Consider the following 19732-nt stretch of genomic DNA (forward strand, 5'->3'; position numbering starts at 1 on the left):
GCATGTGATTGCAGCCCGGCCGGAGCTCGGGATAGGGCTGTGCCGAAGGAGCGCTTAAGTAGCGGTGTCCGCGTGGCAAATAGCCACGCTTTTATCTCCCTTCGTTCCCTTTGTCCCCTTGGGTCGTGGTCAAGCTATCTGTCTGTTGGCACTCGATCGGGGGCGTGCAGCATGGTCTCTTATAGCGCTGATTTCTGACATATACAATTACAACCCAGCATATAGTAGACAATTGAAGATTATTGAAACCTATTTATGATGTTTATAAGCTATGATAAGAGCTTCAGTAACTTGTGCCAGCTAAAAGGTCAAAAGTTGGGAATTTCCTTACTGGGTGGTTGTGGTTTCTTGTTAGGGGAACCCTCCTTCCGACCCCTCAGAGACAATTCCGATTCCGGTCCGATTCTAGTTCCAATTCCGGTCCAGCCCTTTGACAGAGGTGAGGAACGCCTTCCATATATCTTGCAAGTTGATGAACTCGAGGGGGCAGTGACGAGATATCCACAAATGTAGTGGAGCTACTTCTCAGTCTCCGACCACGAGTGTTCCTTCCAACTATTGTGCTGAAGGGAGACAAAGTTTCGGGTTTTTTTACAGTGTCATCCATAGTTGTTTTGCATTGGAAAAAGATCAACGAGGCGCATAGAAACTAACAATCGCCTTTGTGTAGCCATGGCGTGTCAAAGAAGCAACAGGCTCGATATCCTCCCATCTTCCAGCAGTTCACACAGCCTTTATGCTGGCACCGGAGAATCCTGGAAAACCCGATGAAAAGGAGGCGCATTTATACGATGTTATCGATAAGCTTTATAGAGGAGCTACGAGTGTGGTATGGGAGTACAGGCACGAACCCATACATTACCGATCCAGGACGCTTGCGGCGGTTGCATATCTGGGCAAGATCGCAGACGTGAAGAAGCTGGAGGAGGTTTTCGAAGCCGCCAAGATTGTCCAGCCTGAGGAGAATCCACAATGGCGCTTCAGAAATTGGGCTGACGGAGTTCTCGTTGTGCGTCGTTTGAAAGTGTTGCTTCCGAGTCCGAGTCCTTCTTGCGAGCTCACACTTCCAAGGATCTAGTGGCAGCCGGGATTTTACCTGACCTGGGACCAGAAACCGGTGAGATCATGCGCCAGAAATGCATGAATTTCGCTATTTCGCGGATGTCAATCATAATACCTGTTGATGGCAGAGGGGAGGCGAAGCCGAACCTCAGGGAAATCCCACAGTGTGATTTGCAAGGATAAGAGATGCAGGCAATTTAAACTTTCCAGGCTCCAACAGACCCCACTCCCTTTGCACCTCCACACGCCACTGCAGTCGTTCTCCCCGGTTCCTGGCCAGGGCCACCCTTGTTCCTCGACCTGGTCTCCATGCAGAGCGCGGAGAGCTTGTTCTCCAAGATGTTCGTATGGAACCCAAAAGCTTGCGGAAGTGGAAGCAGCAAGTGTCTGTTCTACGAGCCAATTGCGGCCCAGATCATAGCCCCTGCGCGACAATCGTGTGGTGGCGGGTGGAATCCTCTTCCTTCGAGGCACTGGAACGAGGTTAAGCGTTTGATGAAAGTGGATTTGAGGCAAAGTCATCTGCCTATCCCGATATGTGTTGTCCAGACTGACGTCTGCAGTGTCTCGACGCAGACAACAAGATCGGGCTGGCCTGCCACAAGTAGGGCTCCAACCCTTTCCATTTGTAAATATTTACAAATGGTAATAAACATTTAAATGCCCATTTTATTTGTGAACTTGGGCAAACACAAATTAAATACAAATAAATAGTTTAAATAGTTTTCACTTCAAACACACTAAAATCAGTATCAACAGTGCAGTTTAAGTATTTCTGAACCTCAGAAACACTTGGACACTATTTCAAATTCAACATTTCATCACTATGGTATTGATATGGTATTTGCTTAGCACTAAATAACATTTTATCTTTCTTAATTTGGCAATGTCATCAATGGGAAGTTGACTTTTGATATCTATTTTACTTTAAAAGGGACTGTTGCAGCTTAAATGAACATATTTCTCAGTGGTAAATGTATATAGGGCATAAAAATTGACACAAAATTTGGCAAAATTTCAGAACAAACTGCTCAATCTGGTCTGATGCAAAAAAGCATTTATAAATAGTTTAAAACATTTTTTACTGTTTGTGTTTGTGTTTCTAAGCGAACCTACCCGCAACCGCTTCCCGCTGTCCTACCCAATTCTTATTCGCCGGCAATTCGAGGAGGAAGGTCCCCGTTGACTGCGTTTTCCTCGACGACTGGACATGTGCTGCGAGGCGTGGACGGTCCAGGCGTCTGTATGTTGAGGAGCGAAATACGCGCGAGTGAGGGCGCTTGTGGAATATTTGTGAAGGATGAGGCCGCTTTCAAGAAGACAGTTCAATCCCGAAGCACGGAGGACTGTTCCTCGAGGTGCTTTGTTTGATACACGAAGGTATACACGAAGGTTTGCTACTACCAGTACTACACGGACTACATCCCGCATACCACAGAATACCAGCGGAAGCGAGTATGATATACTGTTTCGTACAGTACTTGCAATTACTCCAGTTAAAGCGAGGTAGCAGAGAAATGTGGGTCGAGGATGTGAATGATTGATGAGCTGCCCGCGTTTGTTTGTACCGTCGAGCGTCGCGAAATATAGTCGGTGGAGTAGTAGTGCAAAAAGTGCCTCGAGCAGAACGAGATGAGCAAGAAATGACATGTGACCGCCAATCTCTTTTCTTCCGCTCCTCCATCACGGATCGCGACAACGGCTACCCACCAGCCGTAACCCATCTATCACCCGCTAGACCATCGCACCTAGCGAACATGACGTCCGCAAGCAGCTAGGTGCGCTCTACAGCCAGCCACATGACTCGGAAGTCCCGCTGACTGCCCTCCGTTTACACCTCATGCTGGGTAACGCGGCCTCAACAATGGACGTTGGCGAACTCTGCGCGGGAAAGTGGATGCTTAGTGATCGCGGTGCGTCAAAACGCGTTCAATTGGTGTCTTGCAAGCTTGTTTCTTCGCAGACGTTCCTTGGCTCCTCCTCCGACGGCCGGGGTGTATACAAGGGAAACTGTGCGCTCCAGCAACTCGGCAGGTAGCTGTCAGCCTGGAACTGCCTGCTGCCGGCCAACGACGACCTCCATGTCCTGTCACGATCGCTCGCAAATCCAAGATAGAGAGGAGACGAACTTCGTTGGAGACGGGCTGCATCGTACGTATTCTCTTCAGGTCTATCCTAGCATCTGCTGACTCCAGTATTCCAGTCATTGTCATTCTGCTTATTCCGCTTCTCAGCAGGCATAACTTGAAGATGATCGTTGGCCCCGACATGGTCGTCGCCGCAAACGAATCGAAAGCTGTCGTGTCCGCAGAGGCATTGATTTCTACCTCTGTGGAGCCTCCCGAGCCCTCGCATGCGTCGTAATCGACGTGTGGTGAGGCACAATACCTGCTTTCCCAGCAATGACAACAATCCTCCCATTTTCCCCTCCCAAACCCCCTCTTCTGCAACATCTTCGTGCATATCCCACCCGCGAGACTCCTCTCCCTTTTTGTGGAGCCCTGACTCGCCCGCTTTCTATCGCCTATTACATGTTAGTCAAGCCCGCCCCGCCTCGATTCCCTCAGGGAAATTCATCAATCCTTTCGAAGGCCTTCCGAGGCCTTCCGAAAGGACTTTTGGCCTTTTACATCTCAGCCAAGACTTCCACAGGCCTTTTCGGCCTTCCGGTCCTTTCAAAGGAACTTCTGACATGCAGGATTGGCGCGATGATGCGTTGACCGGGAAGAAATGGCGTCATCATCGATATCGGCGGAAGAACCCCATTTCTTCCCACCCTTTTTCTTCCTCCCCCACCCTTTCCCTCTCTTTCCCGTCGTCGTCTGGCCCTATCCGCGAGCGTACATCCCTCTCAACGCATGTCTTGGATCCCGCTCAACCTCAACCTTTGAAACCTCGCTTCAATAGTGCAACGCTTCAAGTCGTCAATCCAGCAAGTCCTGAATTTGTTGTTGCTGGGCGAAGCAGAGCAAGTGCCCAACTCAAAACTTGAAGCTATCAAGCTTACAGCAGCAAGTGCTAGTCTTCATCCAACCCAACCCGCCGCTCCACTGTGATGCACCAGCACCACGTTGTCCCTGTCCACCACACACCCGTTCCCCCACTCCCTTGCCATCCGCTTCAGCGCCATGCTCCGACTTCACTGCATATACTGACCGTCGATTTGTGCTTTACGCGGACGTTGAAAGCGCGTAAGGAGAGCGGCTCGTTGGGGCAGGAGGTATCCGGTGAGTTAGACCTGTGCCAACAAAGTCGATGCTAACAGAGTTGCGCAGAAAAGCAGACACCATCGTCTTACAAGGCGGTGGCTGGGTTATAAGATGGGGATGTCCCGCCTAGGATGACAGAAGCGGACGTGAGGAATAACCCATGATGGCGGTCATGATTCGTAGACTGGGACGAATATGGACTGTGGCGGCATTGGCAGGAAGTCGAACGAACATGGCACGATGTGGGTATTACTTGTGGTATATGGTGGTAGTCTAGGAATAGACATGTTGCTTTTTAATGAACCTGAAGATACTGAGAACAAAGAGACCTTTTCACTGCCTCTTGGTTGGCCTTTTTGATGCCTTCTGGGCCAAAAGGCCTTTTGAAAGGATGGGACCTAGCTTTTGGAAGGCCCGAAAGACCTTTTGCCTTTTTGGGACTTTTGCTGGCCTTCTGGTCCTTTTCGGCCTTTTGAAAGGCCCAAAAGTCCCCAAAAGGCTTTTTGTGAATTTCCTGATTGGCATGCTTTCCTTCTGCTTGCGGCGGCGCATCACCCTTTCGAAAACCACATGTCTCGCGCAATCGCGCTCCGACTGGCATATCTAGCGTCATTGTCCACCTCCCCAGTTCACGCTTTTGCGTGATTCTTTCGTTAAGGCCGCGGTCGCGCCAGGTCTCCTGCGAGCCAGACGGTTCTTTGTCAAGGAGCAAAATGAAGATCCTACCGATATGTCCTGGCGGCATTATCTCTGTCTCAGTGTACAAACGACTACGCTTCTGCTTGTGAGGTCAAATATCCGACCTATGTCGACCGAGGTCCGAATTCAACGAGGAACAGCAAGTAGGCAATTTGGGTCAAACTTGTGGACCATGGCGGCTTCCTTAACTCTAATACAGCCTCACAATAACCCCCTGCTCCCTTTTTATCACACCTCTCCGCCCTCCCGCCCATGCCTGTACCCACCCCATGCAATCCGCGTCGACCGCCCAAAATGGCAAGTCACGTGCTCCATTGCCGACCGAAATCCAACCGAAATCTCGCACGACGCGGCAGCTGACGCTCTATCGAGTGTATCCCGTTGTGCGCCATAGTCATCCCCTCCTGCATAATTCTTTTCCCCCCGCCATTCGAGGGGGAAGGTCGCTGCTGAGCCGCTCTGTCTGGCAGCTGTATGGGAGGCATCGGTGGCGTTTCTTTGTCGAACATACACGTGGGCGGAGGTAATTTGGGGCGGGGGACTAGTGGTCGGGAGCTCGGGAGAGAGTTTTGAGCGGATTGGGGGAGGGACAGTATATGTGGACTTGGAAGTTGCCTGGCGGACAAGTGTAGGGTGCTGTGAGTTGAAGGTGTTTCGAAACCCGTTTCAAAATGGTTTCGAAACACGTGTGAGTTTTGAAATGTTCCGAGGGTTGCCCCGGTTTCGAAACCGGCACGTGGTTGTCCGGGATGCCCGACCTCGGCTTTCGGCGACTGTTGTCATGGCCCGGGTGGCCGACCATCACCAGAATGGCACCTCCCCCATGGGAATAGCTCGGCTGTGGCACCAACTCCCCTTGGCGTGGACCGGTATGCCAATGTGGGACGTTGAATCTTGGTTGGCACCTCGGCCGGCTGCCGACGGAGCGGTCCGGTCCCGGTAGCCGGCCGGTTTCGAAACAGTTTCGAAACACCACTGTTTCGAAACCGGTTTCGAAACAGCTGTGAGTAATTCCTCAGGAATTACACTGGTGGCAATGCCAATGGCGGTTGGCAATGGGGGGTCCAACGGCAGCTTGAAGGGAAATTTTTTTCCTTTGTTGCAGACAAAGAAACCTTTGTTTGCACTAAGGCCGCTGTTGGATCCCCCATTAACAGGCCGCCATTGGGTTTGCACCCAGTGTTACTCACAGCACCCTAGACAAGTGCTCTAGCCAGACAATGATAAATTTTGACACACAGAGGCTGGGATTTCACTGCCCTGTCCCTCCTGGCCTGTCGAGTGTCCTTGACAGCTGGTCCTTGGTCGCGTGGAGAAGGAGGCAGTTGACATTAAACTTCGTGATTACTGACCCATTTCGTTCAATTCAGCGGGCCTGTGACCCGTGACCGTTTGGCCGAAATGTCCAAGCCGAATTTTGTGTAACCTCTTACCTAAATAGGAAATTCAGCACGCCGAAGGCGCGAAAACTTTGAAATTTGTCCAAATCGGGACGTTTTGGGACCAAACGAATGGGCTGTGACCTGTGACCGGCCGAAATATTTCGGCCAAAAATCCGATGTGACCGTGACCGGCCTAATTGAAGGAAATAGGTCAGTATACTTCTGGAATCCACTATGTATATATTTTCTACTGCTGCTTGTCAATAACATGCTTTCTATATTTGGTTTATACAATCTGCTCGATAGCTGTATTGTATGGGGGTTTATCTTCAGACCTGCTTCCACAACAGTGTCGTTACTAGTACATATGATCCATTTCTATCACTGCTTGTCCAATTGGTACATTAGTAGCGAGGAGTATCAGGTAGACGAAAAAAATGGAGCAAGTCAAGACCCCCCCCCGCACCCGCCGCTCAACTCGACCCAGGTCAAGACCACCGTGCTGCACCCACTCCTGTAAGGTAGATGCCATCCATCATCAGTCAAGGTCACATGACACTCCAAATTGGGAAGATGTATTGCTTTGAGTGCATTTTTTTATGGATCTGCACAATTTTTGGAGGAGCAGTAGAGGTCTATATTACAATGCAGAGTACAAAATTCCAGAGAAATTGATATAGACTAAGGTACTAAACTGGTCATAGTGTAGGAAGTCCAGTGCGGAGACCAAATCATCAAATGTGTATCAATGATGATGATTTTTTGATGTAATAGGCTATATCTAGCTAGATTTTGAGTAAAAACCTTATCCATAAAAAATTGGTCTTGTTCACCCAATATGGTGGATCAGGTGACCTTGACTGATGATGGATGGCATCTACCTTATCTCGAGACAATGGTTGCCTACAAGAACAGCCTCGACAATCGTGTCCTTGCAGAGGACCCTGCCCAGTGCCGAAACCGGGGCCGCCCGCACAGGGAGACCACGGAGCTCCGCTCGTTGCAGCCATAGACGGTGTCGCTGTCGACCGGCCCCGTCTCCTCTGGGACGCGCAAGTGGCTCGAGCGAATAGCGAAGGAAGGGAATAATGCTGGGCGGAGAAGCCTGAGAGTCAGAAAGTAGCGTGTAAGCTGGTGTACATACCAAGAAGATGGGATTGCAGCTCCTCGGTAACCTGGCATTGTTCTTCGGGGGGGCATTTGGAGTCGTGACAAGGGCCCCTTCAGCAAAGCGTTGTTGTTGGGAAAGGACGGAAACAGAACCAGAAAAAATAATCGTCAGTGTGATATAAGGAGAAAGACAACTTGAAGGTTTACGCACTGTTCACGGCACTACCAGGACAAAATCCGAAAAGTAGCCCTCAACATTGCCAATTTATTTGCGAAAGCCAATCGGGGCCAGAAAAAGATGAAAGACAATCAGGCAGAGTCGGCGGGCCACGGGTACATGCACACAGAGACATATACGTGGTCATTGCACGCAAAAAAATGCTTGAGGAAGGAAGAGGAAGGAATTGCAACCTAGAACTTGAAAACGATAGTCAGGGTCACCGTCTTCCAGTGGGTGCTTAGTTGCACAACGCACGTTAAATCACGTGTCTGGCATACTAGCACGCAATGTGAGAGAACTAGGGCTCCAACCATTTCCGTGTACAAACATTTATACACGGTTATAACCGTTTTCATTTTCATTTAGTTTACCATGGTATGTAAATGGTAAATAAATGAAAACAAATGGTTTAAATAGTTATTCCCTAATAACAACAGCAGACAAGCTCATAACTATACTACTGCTAGGAATATGTCTGGCTACCAAATGCATACTAGTGTAGGATATACATTCCACATGAATATGGATAATTGTTGCATTTGTAGGCTTCCTCTTGAAGGAATCCATCACATGATCTGGCATCAAATAAGTCAAAGACAATGAATCTTGACCTACATGCCCATCTAGAACAGTATTACAAGTGAGAAAATAACATCTTTCAGTTGAATAAACCTTATAAACTCAAGGATGTACCATAAAATTGTTGATCATGATATATTATTATATTACCATTTTTAACCGTTTTTAAATGGTAATAAATGTTTACTAAATGTTTTCTTACCATTTCCGTGAAGTTTACCTGGAGATGTAAAGGAAAACTAAATAATTGGAGCCCTAGAGAGAACTCCAGGCACAACTCGGAGCAGGCGAGCGCCACGAAACTACTCGCAGCATTTTGGTACTGGTCCTGGGTGCTTTTCGGAGGTTGCAGAGGGAGGTTGCGGAGGGAGAAGCTGAGACGAAATGTTGCCAAGGTATTTGCTGTGTTGCGTGTACTTATATCCCTACCAAACCTGCCGACCCTACGTCCAACGCCAACGCTGCGGCAATTGCTGCTCACGAAGCTGAAGTCGAAAAGTACGAGGATGCTTTGGAGGTTTACGAACCGGCAAGGCCAAAGTCCGGTCTATCCTCTATTCCACGATTCACGAGACTCACAAGGTCTCCATCCTCACCAAATCGACTTCTCACGAGTGCTGGACGACTCTCTGCGAGCAATTCGAGAAGCAAAGCGACATTTTCGCTCAGGCTATTGTTACTCGGATGCACGCGCTCAAATGCGCTGATGGCGAAGACGATCCTCGTCCCAAGCTTGATGAGCTCAAGCGCCTTCTCCAGGACTATGCCGGCATCGGCGGGGTCATGGCAGACACCGAACTCAAGAGCATTGTCATCAACCTGCTCTCACCCGTTTGGGCCTTCACCATCCGCACCCTCCTCACCCAGTACAAAATCCAGGCTACGATCATGGCCACCACCAACCCTTCCTCCAAACCGCCCGAGCTCACCGCTGAAGCGCTCATTGATACCATTCTTCATGGAGGAATGCTGGCCGAAAGGGACTGGTGCGTATGTCTTCTGCTCTGGCCGTAAGTGGCCCTGCTTATGCTGCCTTGCAGTTCGGTCATCTCGCTTGCTGGTGAAGTCCACTTAGCCTAGCAGGAGAGTCGGAAGGATATTGTGCGATTGGTTGTGTCCCATCGGGCCGATCATAACTCGCACAATTCTCATTTTATGTTCCAGCTGAAGACCACCCCGGTGAGCTACCTTCTACCATACCGTAAGACCTGTTAGGTATACTTTTTTGTAAGTAATTAAACCACCTACCTTGAATGATCTAAGAGTGCTTCGCGTCACGTTATCGTGCTTGATCCGAAAATGCTGTGACACTTCTTTCAACAAGAGCTTCCATGGCGCCGAGCAGAGGCCTCCCAAACCACCGCGCTTCCAATCAGCATGAACGCGCCAGTACTAGTGGCGCGGGCAAATACCATGTCAGTCCCCTACGGCCGCGTGCGGGTCGTATGAAGCGTCTTGTGAAGCCTACCAAAGATCAAGCGATGCGTAGCGCTGCTCTGCGCTCCGAATTGGCTGCCCTTCTGAATGGCGAAACCCCGACTAAAACCCATGAGAGTCCCATGCCTCAGTCAGACGCGGTGGAATCGATGGAATGGGAGGACGAGGAGCTTGATGTTGCAGAGGAGATGGTATTCCCGGCACCAATCCACGTTCCATTGCCTCAACGGGATCCTCCAGCTGTTGCACAATCACGGCTCAGTCTACTAGGTGCATGGCAAGTCCTCTTGCCAGCCTTGGAAGCGCCATGGACGACATTTCGAACCGCAACATATGCTTCTCCACCCTCCCATATTCCCCCTTCCGTCCACTATGCCTGTGAATCTGGTTGTACTTCGCTCACCCATAGCACTGTCCAATGTCTTTATCCAACACGTACATTCTCTCAATATGACAACGGCAGGGTACTCAAAAAGCTCCAGATATGCAAACCGTGTCCATCTCCACATGTTACTGCAGGCCTCTCGGCGCAATTCTTGTCCAACATGGAGTTTTCCCCTCGTCACCAAGACGGCCTCGCATAGGCATCTCCATCGATCTTCTCGAGCTCTACCGTGCTGTATTCGAATGATCATGCGATGCAATCACGGCCTTGGCTCACGCCCTTCGTACCGTTTACGAACGTCGTGGATATCATGTTCTCTCAACGAAGGTATGTGATTGACTTGCCTGGTTACTACTGCTGACTATATCACTTATAGCAGGAGGGTGCCCATGCCTCAGATCCTTTTCGGCAGAGCTTGACTCAAGCCGTGTTATGGTCAAGCAATCTCCGAGACCGCCTTCAATCTCGCGTCAATGCGGTACTGGCCGCTGCGGAGGATAACATAGCAAGCGCTACTCAAAACACAAGCGTTACTCAAGATGCTACTCAAAGCGACATCGATCACTCGGCATCAATGGGTAGCATCTCCTCATCAGTCTTTAACGAAGCTGCCGACGATAGCTCTGCGACACCAACTCCAGTCGTCGACAACAACAACAACAACAACCCTCAAGTAACGCTTCAAACTGGTCAGGCGGACAGGATTCTCCGGGAGCGCTGCCCCTTGTGCTTCAGCAGCACGGACTGGGGTCGTCCACTCAGTAGGTATGTATTCAAGTATTCAACTGGTTTGCTTCTTCAGCGCTGACCTGGTCGCTAGTGGTGGCGACATCCAGCTCGCCGGAGATGCTTGTTTTAGTTATCGTCATCTGCGCTCCGCTGGCGATGGTCCGACAGGATATCAACCAAAGTACTTCATTGGCAAAGAGAAAGGTCGATGTGGTCAAACGTCGGATGGATGAAGCAAGGCGGAGGCGACCGGCACCAGCAGATGACAGATGTGCGGAGAACTGGAATGCTGCCAACGAGAAGAAGCGGGTGGCAGATCCCAAGCGATATGATGCAAGTGGCATCTTTGCGCTGACCTGTCGACACTCTCAGGTGATCTTCATGTGCAACATCGACACGCCTGGCGAACAACATCACTATATTGTTGCCCTTCTCGAGGAAGTGCTCTCTCACCTCCCCTTGGTAGCGACCATCTGGCAAGCTTACGATGTGGGTTGTGTAGTTGATCGGACACTGAATTTGGTGAGCACCCCTTCCCTTGCATTGATTGACCACAAGAAGAGCTCATCGTTTGGACATAGTATGATATCCTTGGGCCCGGAGTCCGGCAGCGGGTAGCATTCGTATTGAATGCAATGCACGCTTATGGGCATGAATGGGCGTGTCAACTCTTGTACAATCCACGAATGGTTGTCGGAATGGGATTGACCGATAATGAATGTATTGAACGACTATGGTCCCGTATTCGCAAGCTTATTCCAATCACGCGTGGACAATGGGTATGTAGTTTTCTTGAGATATTGTGTCTAAACTCACGCAATCTAGAATTCACGGCGTATATGGACAATTGACCAGTATGCTGCCTTCGTCAACGAGGATGGCTTCTATAACCTAAGCGCCTGGATCATTCGACAAGATTCCAAAAACCTAGTCTCCAAATACAAGACTGCTGTAGCTACCCTACGGCGATGCGGTGTTCCAGTCACCGAGCTCCGAGTCGAGTGGGCGGAGCAAAAGGCAGCGCAACTTTCGGCGCGAAGACGTAAGTAGCACTACTTTTTGCTCCTATTTGATTCTGAAGCAAGCTGTAGATGCTCCAAAGCGTTTGTGTCGCGAATTAGACAAGGTTATCACACTTCAAGCCCAAATTGACACGGTGGAGAAATCAATTGAGGATGTGCAACAATCAATACCCAACAGAGCTCCTGGAAGCAACTCACGCAAGTTGTTAACCAAGCTCGAGGCAACACAAGTGGAGCTGCAAAGGCAAGCCGAGGAGCTGGATGCGTCACTCAACATTCCTGGCATCTATCCAGCACTCCAGGGACTCTCCCCAGAGCTTGCGCGACTTCTCATTACGATGCGCGATCTGAAAATTAGCATCCGCAAGAAGGCAATCGGCTCCTTTCAGGAATGGGAGACACTGGATCAAGCTGTCTCAGGTCGACGCGAGCCATTAGGTACGCTTCCACTTGATCAATTAAGCTATTGACTCATTGTTCATCTCCAGGAACCAAAATGTACCAAGCAACTCGCTCTACTATCACCAAGCGCCAACCAGCGCTCATCAAGGCCCTCAAGAAATTCAACACATATTGCTCCGAATTTGAGCTGCTACGACCATCTGACTGTCTCATTCCAGTTCCGCAACCACTTCCCATCCAACTCAGTGCCCTGCGAGCCGACGAATCTTTGCATGAAGATGTTTGGATTACGCCAACAGAAGGACGCCCGCCGCGATGGCTCGATGACGAGGATGTCCGCCAGGGTATCCGTTGTCTCCACACCCTTGATCGGTGCCGAGAGGAGGCAATGCGATTGAAGATGGAGAAGGACAATCTGCATCAGTGGTTAGAGAGCGAGGTCCGAGTTGTTACATATGCTTTGGAGCATTATCAAGGTAAGGCTCAATTTATGCTTCCTGCTGCTCTGAGTCTTCTTGTCTTATACAGATGCTCTCGTACAATTGCCTCTTCGAGAGCGGCGGGAGTATTTGGCTATTCTAAAAGCTTCCTGGGCAAGAGGCTTGACAAGCGCCTCTATTGGTAATCGCACTCTCGACATACCAACACTGGTAGCTCCGACAAGCCATCAGGATGCTCTTCCTGTCCCTGTCCAGGTTGAGCTTCAACCATCAGATGAGCTTGATCAAGATGCTGAGGAATCGCCGTTCGACTCTCCTCAAGACGAAATGGCTCTAGAGCCTGATCTGGAGATGCTGGTGGATGGTACGGCCGATACTCAGGAGACACTAGTGCTCGAAGAAGAAGAAGGCGGAGATGATTCTCCCGAGGGAGCGGAGATCATCTACACATTTAAGTATTGCGACGAATCGGTCAGTTATCTGTTCTACCATATTTTCTTCGCTGATCTTTCTTTGGTAGCCTCCCCAGCTAGTTGACACGTCGCTTTTCCAGTGCTTGCAAAGCTATGTTAATCAACATCCCGGTCAACGAAGTGCCAACACTTCATGCACCATCATAGACATAATGGGCCGCAAGCATTTTATCGACTCAACAGACCTCGATCGCCTCTTGCACCGCAAACAATGGCTGAACAACTTTTGCCTCAACGGTGTTGCAGCCATCATTATGCAAAACTTCATGTCTCCGACCAGCTCCTGTGCACTCCTGAGCACGCTAGATCTGCATCGAGTGCAATACGGCGCGGACGACTCCGTTCTTTGGCATCATCTCGCGCCAACAGTCTACTGGGAGAAGGATCTCTGGCTTATTCCGATTCATCAACGGCAGCAACAACACTGGGTATTCGCGATCGCATCAAAACAGGAACAGCTATTGTTCATCGATAGTTTCGCAGATGCTGCTGGCTGGGATTCCGACCTCGAGGTAAGTAGCGCTTTGCAATGCAACTATCCTCTGACAACATAGCAGGATATCATGAAACTTCTCGCTCAAATGACTAAGCTAGCAATTGCGAATGGCCACCCCATCCCCTCTATCCACTCGAGCGGCCGTGGCTTGTGCATCCCTTATTCCAAGAGGTGTGCCCTCCTGCTTTGCATATTTGATCTACTCACTAGTATAAAGGGTGCATCTCAGCAAACCAACGGGTATGATTGTGGCCTATGGGTTATATGCATGATCGCAGCAGTTCTACGAGGTTTTAGCGTGGTGAATATTGTCGAGGCGGAAATGGCCTATATTAGACAGCTCTTCGCACATATGGTTCTCTCTAATTGAAAGCATTTCACGAGTTGTATTCAAACTTTGAGTCTACAGAAACTTTAAGTAGTACAGATGAAATATGTTACGAGCCTCCCATTGGAGGTAATGCTTCCACATCTCGAAGCTACAGGGCTGCTCGAGGGAATTGTACGATACGGAATAAGCCTGTTTCCATGTGTCAATGCGCGTCTTGAGCTCTGTGCGCAGTTTATCGACGGTCTTCTTGCGGCCTGATTGTGCAATGTCCGCCTTCAGATAGAGATCGCGTGTCCACTGGTTGCGCTGCCGCACTGCGTGAAGGATGATGGAAAGCTCATTGATTTGAGCATGATCCAGACCAAGTGCCTCATCGTCAACGTTAAATGGAGGGACTCGTTTCCAGATGGCAAGCGCAGATTCGCCCGGACTGATTGGAGATGCCAGAAGATCTTGAAACAGGATATTGTGTTCCGGAAGAGGGCAACGAGCGAATGCGACTAAATGGTCGGGGAGGGCTGGCAGCCGCGAGATGGAACAGAGCGCAACTTTGCGCTTGTTTCTGAGTACATTTTGCTCCGCTCGAACGGATTTACCACTAAATATTGATGAGTTTGGAGTAGATACCTTTCAGAAAGCAACCCACCGTTTACTCTGGTTATATGTTTGATTATAACGCCTTCGCGCTTCGGCTCGTTCTTCATCAGTATGATATAGCTTGAGACGAGTCATGGAGGAAGTGATAGTATGACGAAAGCTTGTAATGCAGTCAGTAACGTCACTCAATGCATTTCTTGTCCATGCATGCCAATCCAGTTGAATGGATAGCGGACTTGTGGAGGTATGAATGGACACATACCTTGAAAATAATGCCATATTTTGTCGAATTTTTCCCTGAGTAGATAGCGAGACCGATGTGAAATGAGATGATGCGAGTTTTTGTCTGGGAGCAGGAGGAAGCTCTGCGAAGACGACCATTTCACAATCCAGCTTGAAAATTATAAAGTGTGCTTACCTTGGGATCGGACAGTCATAGAAGAGGTGAAAATATATCCAGGTCATTGCTTCTTGAAGAAGAAGACATTAGAAAACGAAGAAGATCATGAAGCGAGATTTAACTGAAGATGAGGCGGCTTGCTACTGTCACAGTGTGACACATCACTTTGACTCCAACTCATGGGTGGCGGCGGCGGCAATGCTATGAATGCTATCTAACAGCTACCAATGCTGCTGATGCTCCCCAAACCTCTTCAGCTTATGCAAAACTGGGCAGTGGCGGCGTTTCATCCACGTGCCCTTTTTTTTTACTACCACCACCACCGTCCTCAGTATTCATCACCTCCTGCTCCTTCTCAAGCCAGCAACCACTATTGGGCTCGATTAATCCTCGTGAGTACATACATGTGCATCCCCTGAGCTGTTTCTCAGACGTTGTCAACAGGTCCTTCTACTCTCCCTTCTGTGTTGTCTCCTCAACAGCGCTTGTTTGCAAGACGCTACAAAATCTGCTCCAGGTATGTTGTTTTCAATTCTATATTAGGTCTGGGTTGTGTGCTGACAACAGCCAGAAGACGTTGTTCACGTTCTTCTCTATCCGCTTTCGGTGCTTCTCGCACATTCACCATCAAAAAGCTCGACACTGGTGAGCGAGCGCCCAAGCCTTACTTATGTATTGGGCGGCGTGCTGACAACCCACCAGAAGACATCTTTTCCTGTCTGCTGTCTGGTGCTACTCGCTTATCTCTCATCAAAAGACTCGACAACGGTGAGCAAGGTCTTCTACAGTCTTTCAATACTGACATGGTGTTAGACAAGATCAAAATGGCATATCCTCAGCGCCCAGAAACTCCTACTCCTCCGTATAACAAGGAGCTTCATCTTACTCCTTCAAGCCAACAGTCATACTCCGATATCCTAGGAGATCAGGACGTGGCTCGTCTCGACAGCCAAGCCTTCAGTGGAATCCCATCTCTCAATCACAATTTCATCTCGGACCTGAACTATTATGTTCCCAAACTGACTGAAGCCGGCGACGTCAGTCTTCCTTGTCAGGGTTCGGGTCGGGCCGACGGGCCCTATACGGCCCATCGGGCCCTCACCACCCTTAGAGCCCTAGGGCTTGACAAGCCCTCATAATTCACAAGCTCAAAGCAATGAGCAACAACACTAATATCCCAGAGAAGGGACATAATCACGGATCGCGCTTTAGTCAGCCATCAAGCCATCATGACCCGCCATCAGGGATCATGATGCGCCGCCGGACGCCCTTGACAGCGGGCCCAATCGGCCCTAGACAACCACAGGGCCCAGGAGGGAGCTCCTTACTGTTGCATTGTCAAACACTCCTTAGTGTCGACATTGGCATGGCTCCTTTCCAGTGGAATGGTCCCTGGGCTCCTAGCGGAGCGACCAGGGACGACCAGAGACATCCCCTGCTCCACTCCGATCGACCCTCAGCGGGCCCGATCGGCCCCTAGCGCCCACAGTATATAAAGACTAGAGTATTACTCCTGTACCTTAGGTTTAGCATTGAAGTCTCTTTCCTTGAACCCTACTCCGGCCTGGTCCCTTCAAGCGGGGTTGCTGCGACGAATCCCCATGCAAGGGGTGTCCAGGCAACCCCTGACGCTCCAGGCTCGCTTGCCTCATTGACCTGAGCCCTTGGTTGGGCTGGACAGCCCAGGCTCTTGTCTCTTATGTTCACTCCTTGTCCTAGTCACTTCCTGCTTGGTCTCTGGCCTCAAACCGTGGGTCCCCCTGGTACGGGGCGATGGGAGGGTGCGTCACACCGGGCCGTTGCGCGGCCTCCGGAAGCCCCAGCAGCTCACTCCTCCAGTTTAGGAGATGAGTCACCCCTTGGACTGGCAAACCTCCTCAAGCGCTCCAGGGGTCTCGGGCCCGCAGCCCCTGTTGCGGGGCGACCCCCCGCGACCCCCTGAACCGTCGGGCGTGACCGCGTGACGTCACGCCCCGCCCGAACGACTTCTTCAACTGGCTAAGGCTATGTCTTGCCCTATGCCTTGGGCACTGATAGAGCCTCTCCTGGGCAGCACCCTTTGACTACGGACTTGTTCCCTTCAGCAGGGGTAGGATACTCTAGGCGACTACGCGTATCCTGTGACGCCGCCGTCACCCGATGTGACAGCGGGGCGTCCCGAGTTGCCCCGAGTCGTCCCTACCCTGCTTCCTATTGCAGAGGCACCACCTGCTCTGCCTGGTCGCCAATCCCCCGGGTAAGGGGGGTTGAACTAGCTTTCCCACACTTGTCAGACTGGCAGGAGACCGTCACGTGGGCCTGGGCCGCGGCCACGGTTGGACCGGCCGCGCTAATCGCCGTGTTGCGGACCCATCCGTTGAATGGGTTGCGGTTACAGAACCCGCTCTTTGCGGGGGCGGGTGCTGTCGGGGGTGTTTTGGCCCGCGGGTGACTAATCTTGTGGCTTTTGTCAAAGATGCGATAGCGGCGGAGCGCGCTGTCTTGCTTGATGGCCTCTGCCACTGGGGGCATGAGCTATGGCATGCCGGAACACGCGGAGTGGCCGTGTGGTCGGCCGCGTGCCTGACTCGTACCTACGGCGTACCAGCAAAGTTACAGCCAAGTCTCAAAGGCTTGAAAGAACAATGACGTCATCCTGATATTATGTAAACCATATTACATTGGAGTGAAAAACTTAAGTTACCGCTACTGGCGCCGGCGCGCCCGGACCCGGCGCAACAGTGCTCGGCCACCGGTGTCGTGCGTCCGGGCGATGGACGACCCTTAGTACAGCCTGAACACCAGCGGCGTCCTCGGCGGGCCGCTTCCCAGGCAATCTGCCAAGTTGTTTCTTGGGCGGATCCCCGACTCTGGAACAGAGAGGGTTTTAGCGAGTGATCTTGTGAAAGTGTCCGCCAAATCCATGAGAGATTTTGATCCCGATTTAAGAGTGACCTAATGACGACAGCGTCATCATCGGCTTGGCACCACAGTTTCTTAAGTAGGGGCTCGTCCTGAGGTGAATTTCAGCCTTTCACGTTGCGTGTTCCTCTGAACCTGCATTCTCTCTACCAGCTTGCTACCAGCACTTGCTGCCCATTGACATAGCACCCGCTATCTCATATATACAGCATCCACTTTCCTTATATGTATCACTGGCAGTGTCCAATGGTAGCCAATCGTCTGGCTCTTGTTCAATCTTCACGAGGTAGTTGTACTCGGCGACGACAGTCTCACTCTCAACAGACATCGAGACATTGCTTTAAAACCATTACTCCAAGGGGGAAGCGTGATGGCATCAACGCACATGATGCCGGTCGGTCGGTCCCCTGTTAGGGTCTTAATTATTTATTTTTTTCATTTTTTTTTTCAAAGCATTGTGAGCTTGCAACAAGCAATCTCGATGTTTAATCAGTCATTTTCTGCCTTCCTTAAGCTCTGTATAGAGTGCAAAGGCCACAGGTGCAGTGCCGCGTCGTCATCAAGCACATGACCGTGTCAAGCCAAAAGAAGACAAAACATCGAAAATCAAAGAAAACGCAAAGCACAATTGATTCGATGACTTCGGAGATCCATAAGACGAGTCATGCCCTTTGGTAATGCACTACTTCTTACAGAAAATTCTAGTCTAATATCCGCTGCAGGGCGAACAAGGCAGATGATTCCGAGTCTGCCTCTAATGACTCAGACTCGGACTCGGAGTCTGAGCCTGCCAGCGAGCATGAGGTTGATGCTGCAGTGACTGTTGCCGTTGTGCAGAACGAGGTTATTTTCAGGCTGGTGTTGTTTCTTGCCATACTCAGCATTTCTTAGGGAGATGGCGAGCCCACCCAGTTCCCTCCATTGCCACCCATGGTCAGTAATCGTGGGTCGTCAAGTTTGTCACCCAAGGAGACAAACATCTTGCTGCCATGTCCGCCGGCGGACAGTACTACTGGTAGCCATTCGGAAACTCCCGTACCCACTTCAACACCTCTTGCTGTGAGTCCCGCACTGCTGGCTGGTGTTGCCGGTGCTCGACCGGCACAATTGCATTCGGTGGACCTACCTGAGGCTTTGAGCCAACAAGCAGCGAGCAGTGTGCCTCCCGTTGGCAGTTCCCTTCCTGTGCAATCTACCACGATAGCCACACCTGACATCGCATTGGCTCCTTCGCGACGAACCCGGGGAGCCCGTACTCATACGGAGGCGTTCACGGGATTTGAGTGCGAGTGTGGTGAGGTTGTTACAGCCGATGAAAAGCGGAGCAACATGGCTGTTGAGTGCAAGGGTGATGGCTGCGAGTTCCGTTGGGTATGCCTGCAGACTTGTTTTTTTTTATTGGATTAGCTGACACTGCCGCTTAGTTTCATCTTCATTGTGCAAAGCAAGGGGGGTTCAAGATCCTTATCAGGCACATGGGGTAGGGGGGAGGGGGGGGTCCCTGGGGGGTAAAACAAACTTTTTGTATATAAAAGATTTGGGCCTTATATGGGGATAAAGACACTGAAAATATAGTGTATACCTTCTAATTTCTATAGTTCAGCACTCTCATTACTTATATCTATATACTTTCAGGCCCATGCGCTTGGATAGCCCACTCTGTCAGAGGCCTATCATCAGGTAATTGATGAGAGGTGAACATGTTGGAGTGTTGATATGGCCTGCCATGTGTGTGTTTGAAGGCTCTAGGTATATACATACCTACACATATACACATACACATGTATAAATTTTTTGCAAAAAAAGTTTCACAAAGATTAAATTTTTTATCCCACTTTTTGATCGCATCAGTGGTCAC

At 50.3% G+C, this 19732-nt stretch overlaps 2 protein-coding genes across 2 annotated transcripts; both read left to right on the forward strand.

Moving 5' to 3' along the window:
* Positions 1–9592: 9592 nt before the first annotated feature.
* On the forward strand, positions 9593–10282 carry MIND_01150900 (uncharacterized protein; the record flags this gene model as incomplete). The annotated part of the gene is made up of 1 exon (XM_037368038.1): positions 9593–10282. The coding sequence occupies one exon, from the start codon at positions 9593–9595 to the stop codon at positions 10280–10282; it is 690 nt and encodes a 229-aa protein (XP_037215870.1).
* Positions 10283–10657: 375 nt separating this feature from the next.
* MIND_01151000 (uncharacterized protein) lies at positions 10658–13917 on the forward strand (the record flags this gene model as incomplete). The annotated part of the gene is made up of 10 exons (XM_037368039.1): positions 10658–10844; positions 10904–11334; positions 11394–11591; positions 11638–11854; positions 11904–12272; positions 12323–12712; positions 12765–13147; positions 13197–13661; positions 13707–13816; positions 13863–13917. 10 exons carry the CDS (start codon positions 10658–10660, stop codon positions 13915–13917), a joined length of 2805 nt encoding a protein of 934 aa, XP_037215871.1.
* Between the last annotated feature and the right edge of the window lie 5815 nt (positions 13918–19732).

The sequence above is a fragment of the Mycena indigotica genome (genome assembly GCF_014461135.1).
Source record: "Mycena indigotica strain 171206Taipei chromosome Unknown Mind.scaff0010, whole genome shotgun sequence".
NCBI classification, from domain to species: Eukaryota; Fungi; Basidiomycota; class Agaricomycetes; order Agaricales; family Mycenaceae; genus Mycena; species Mycena indigotica.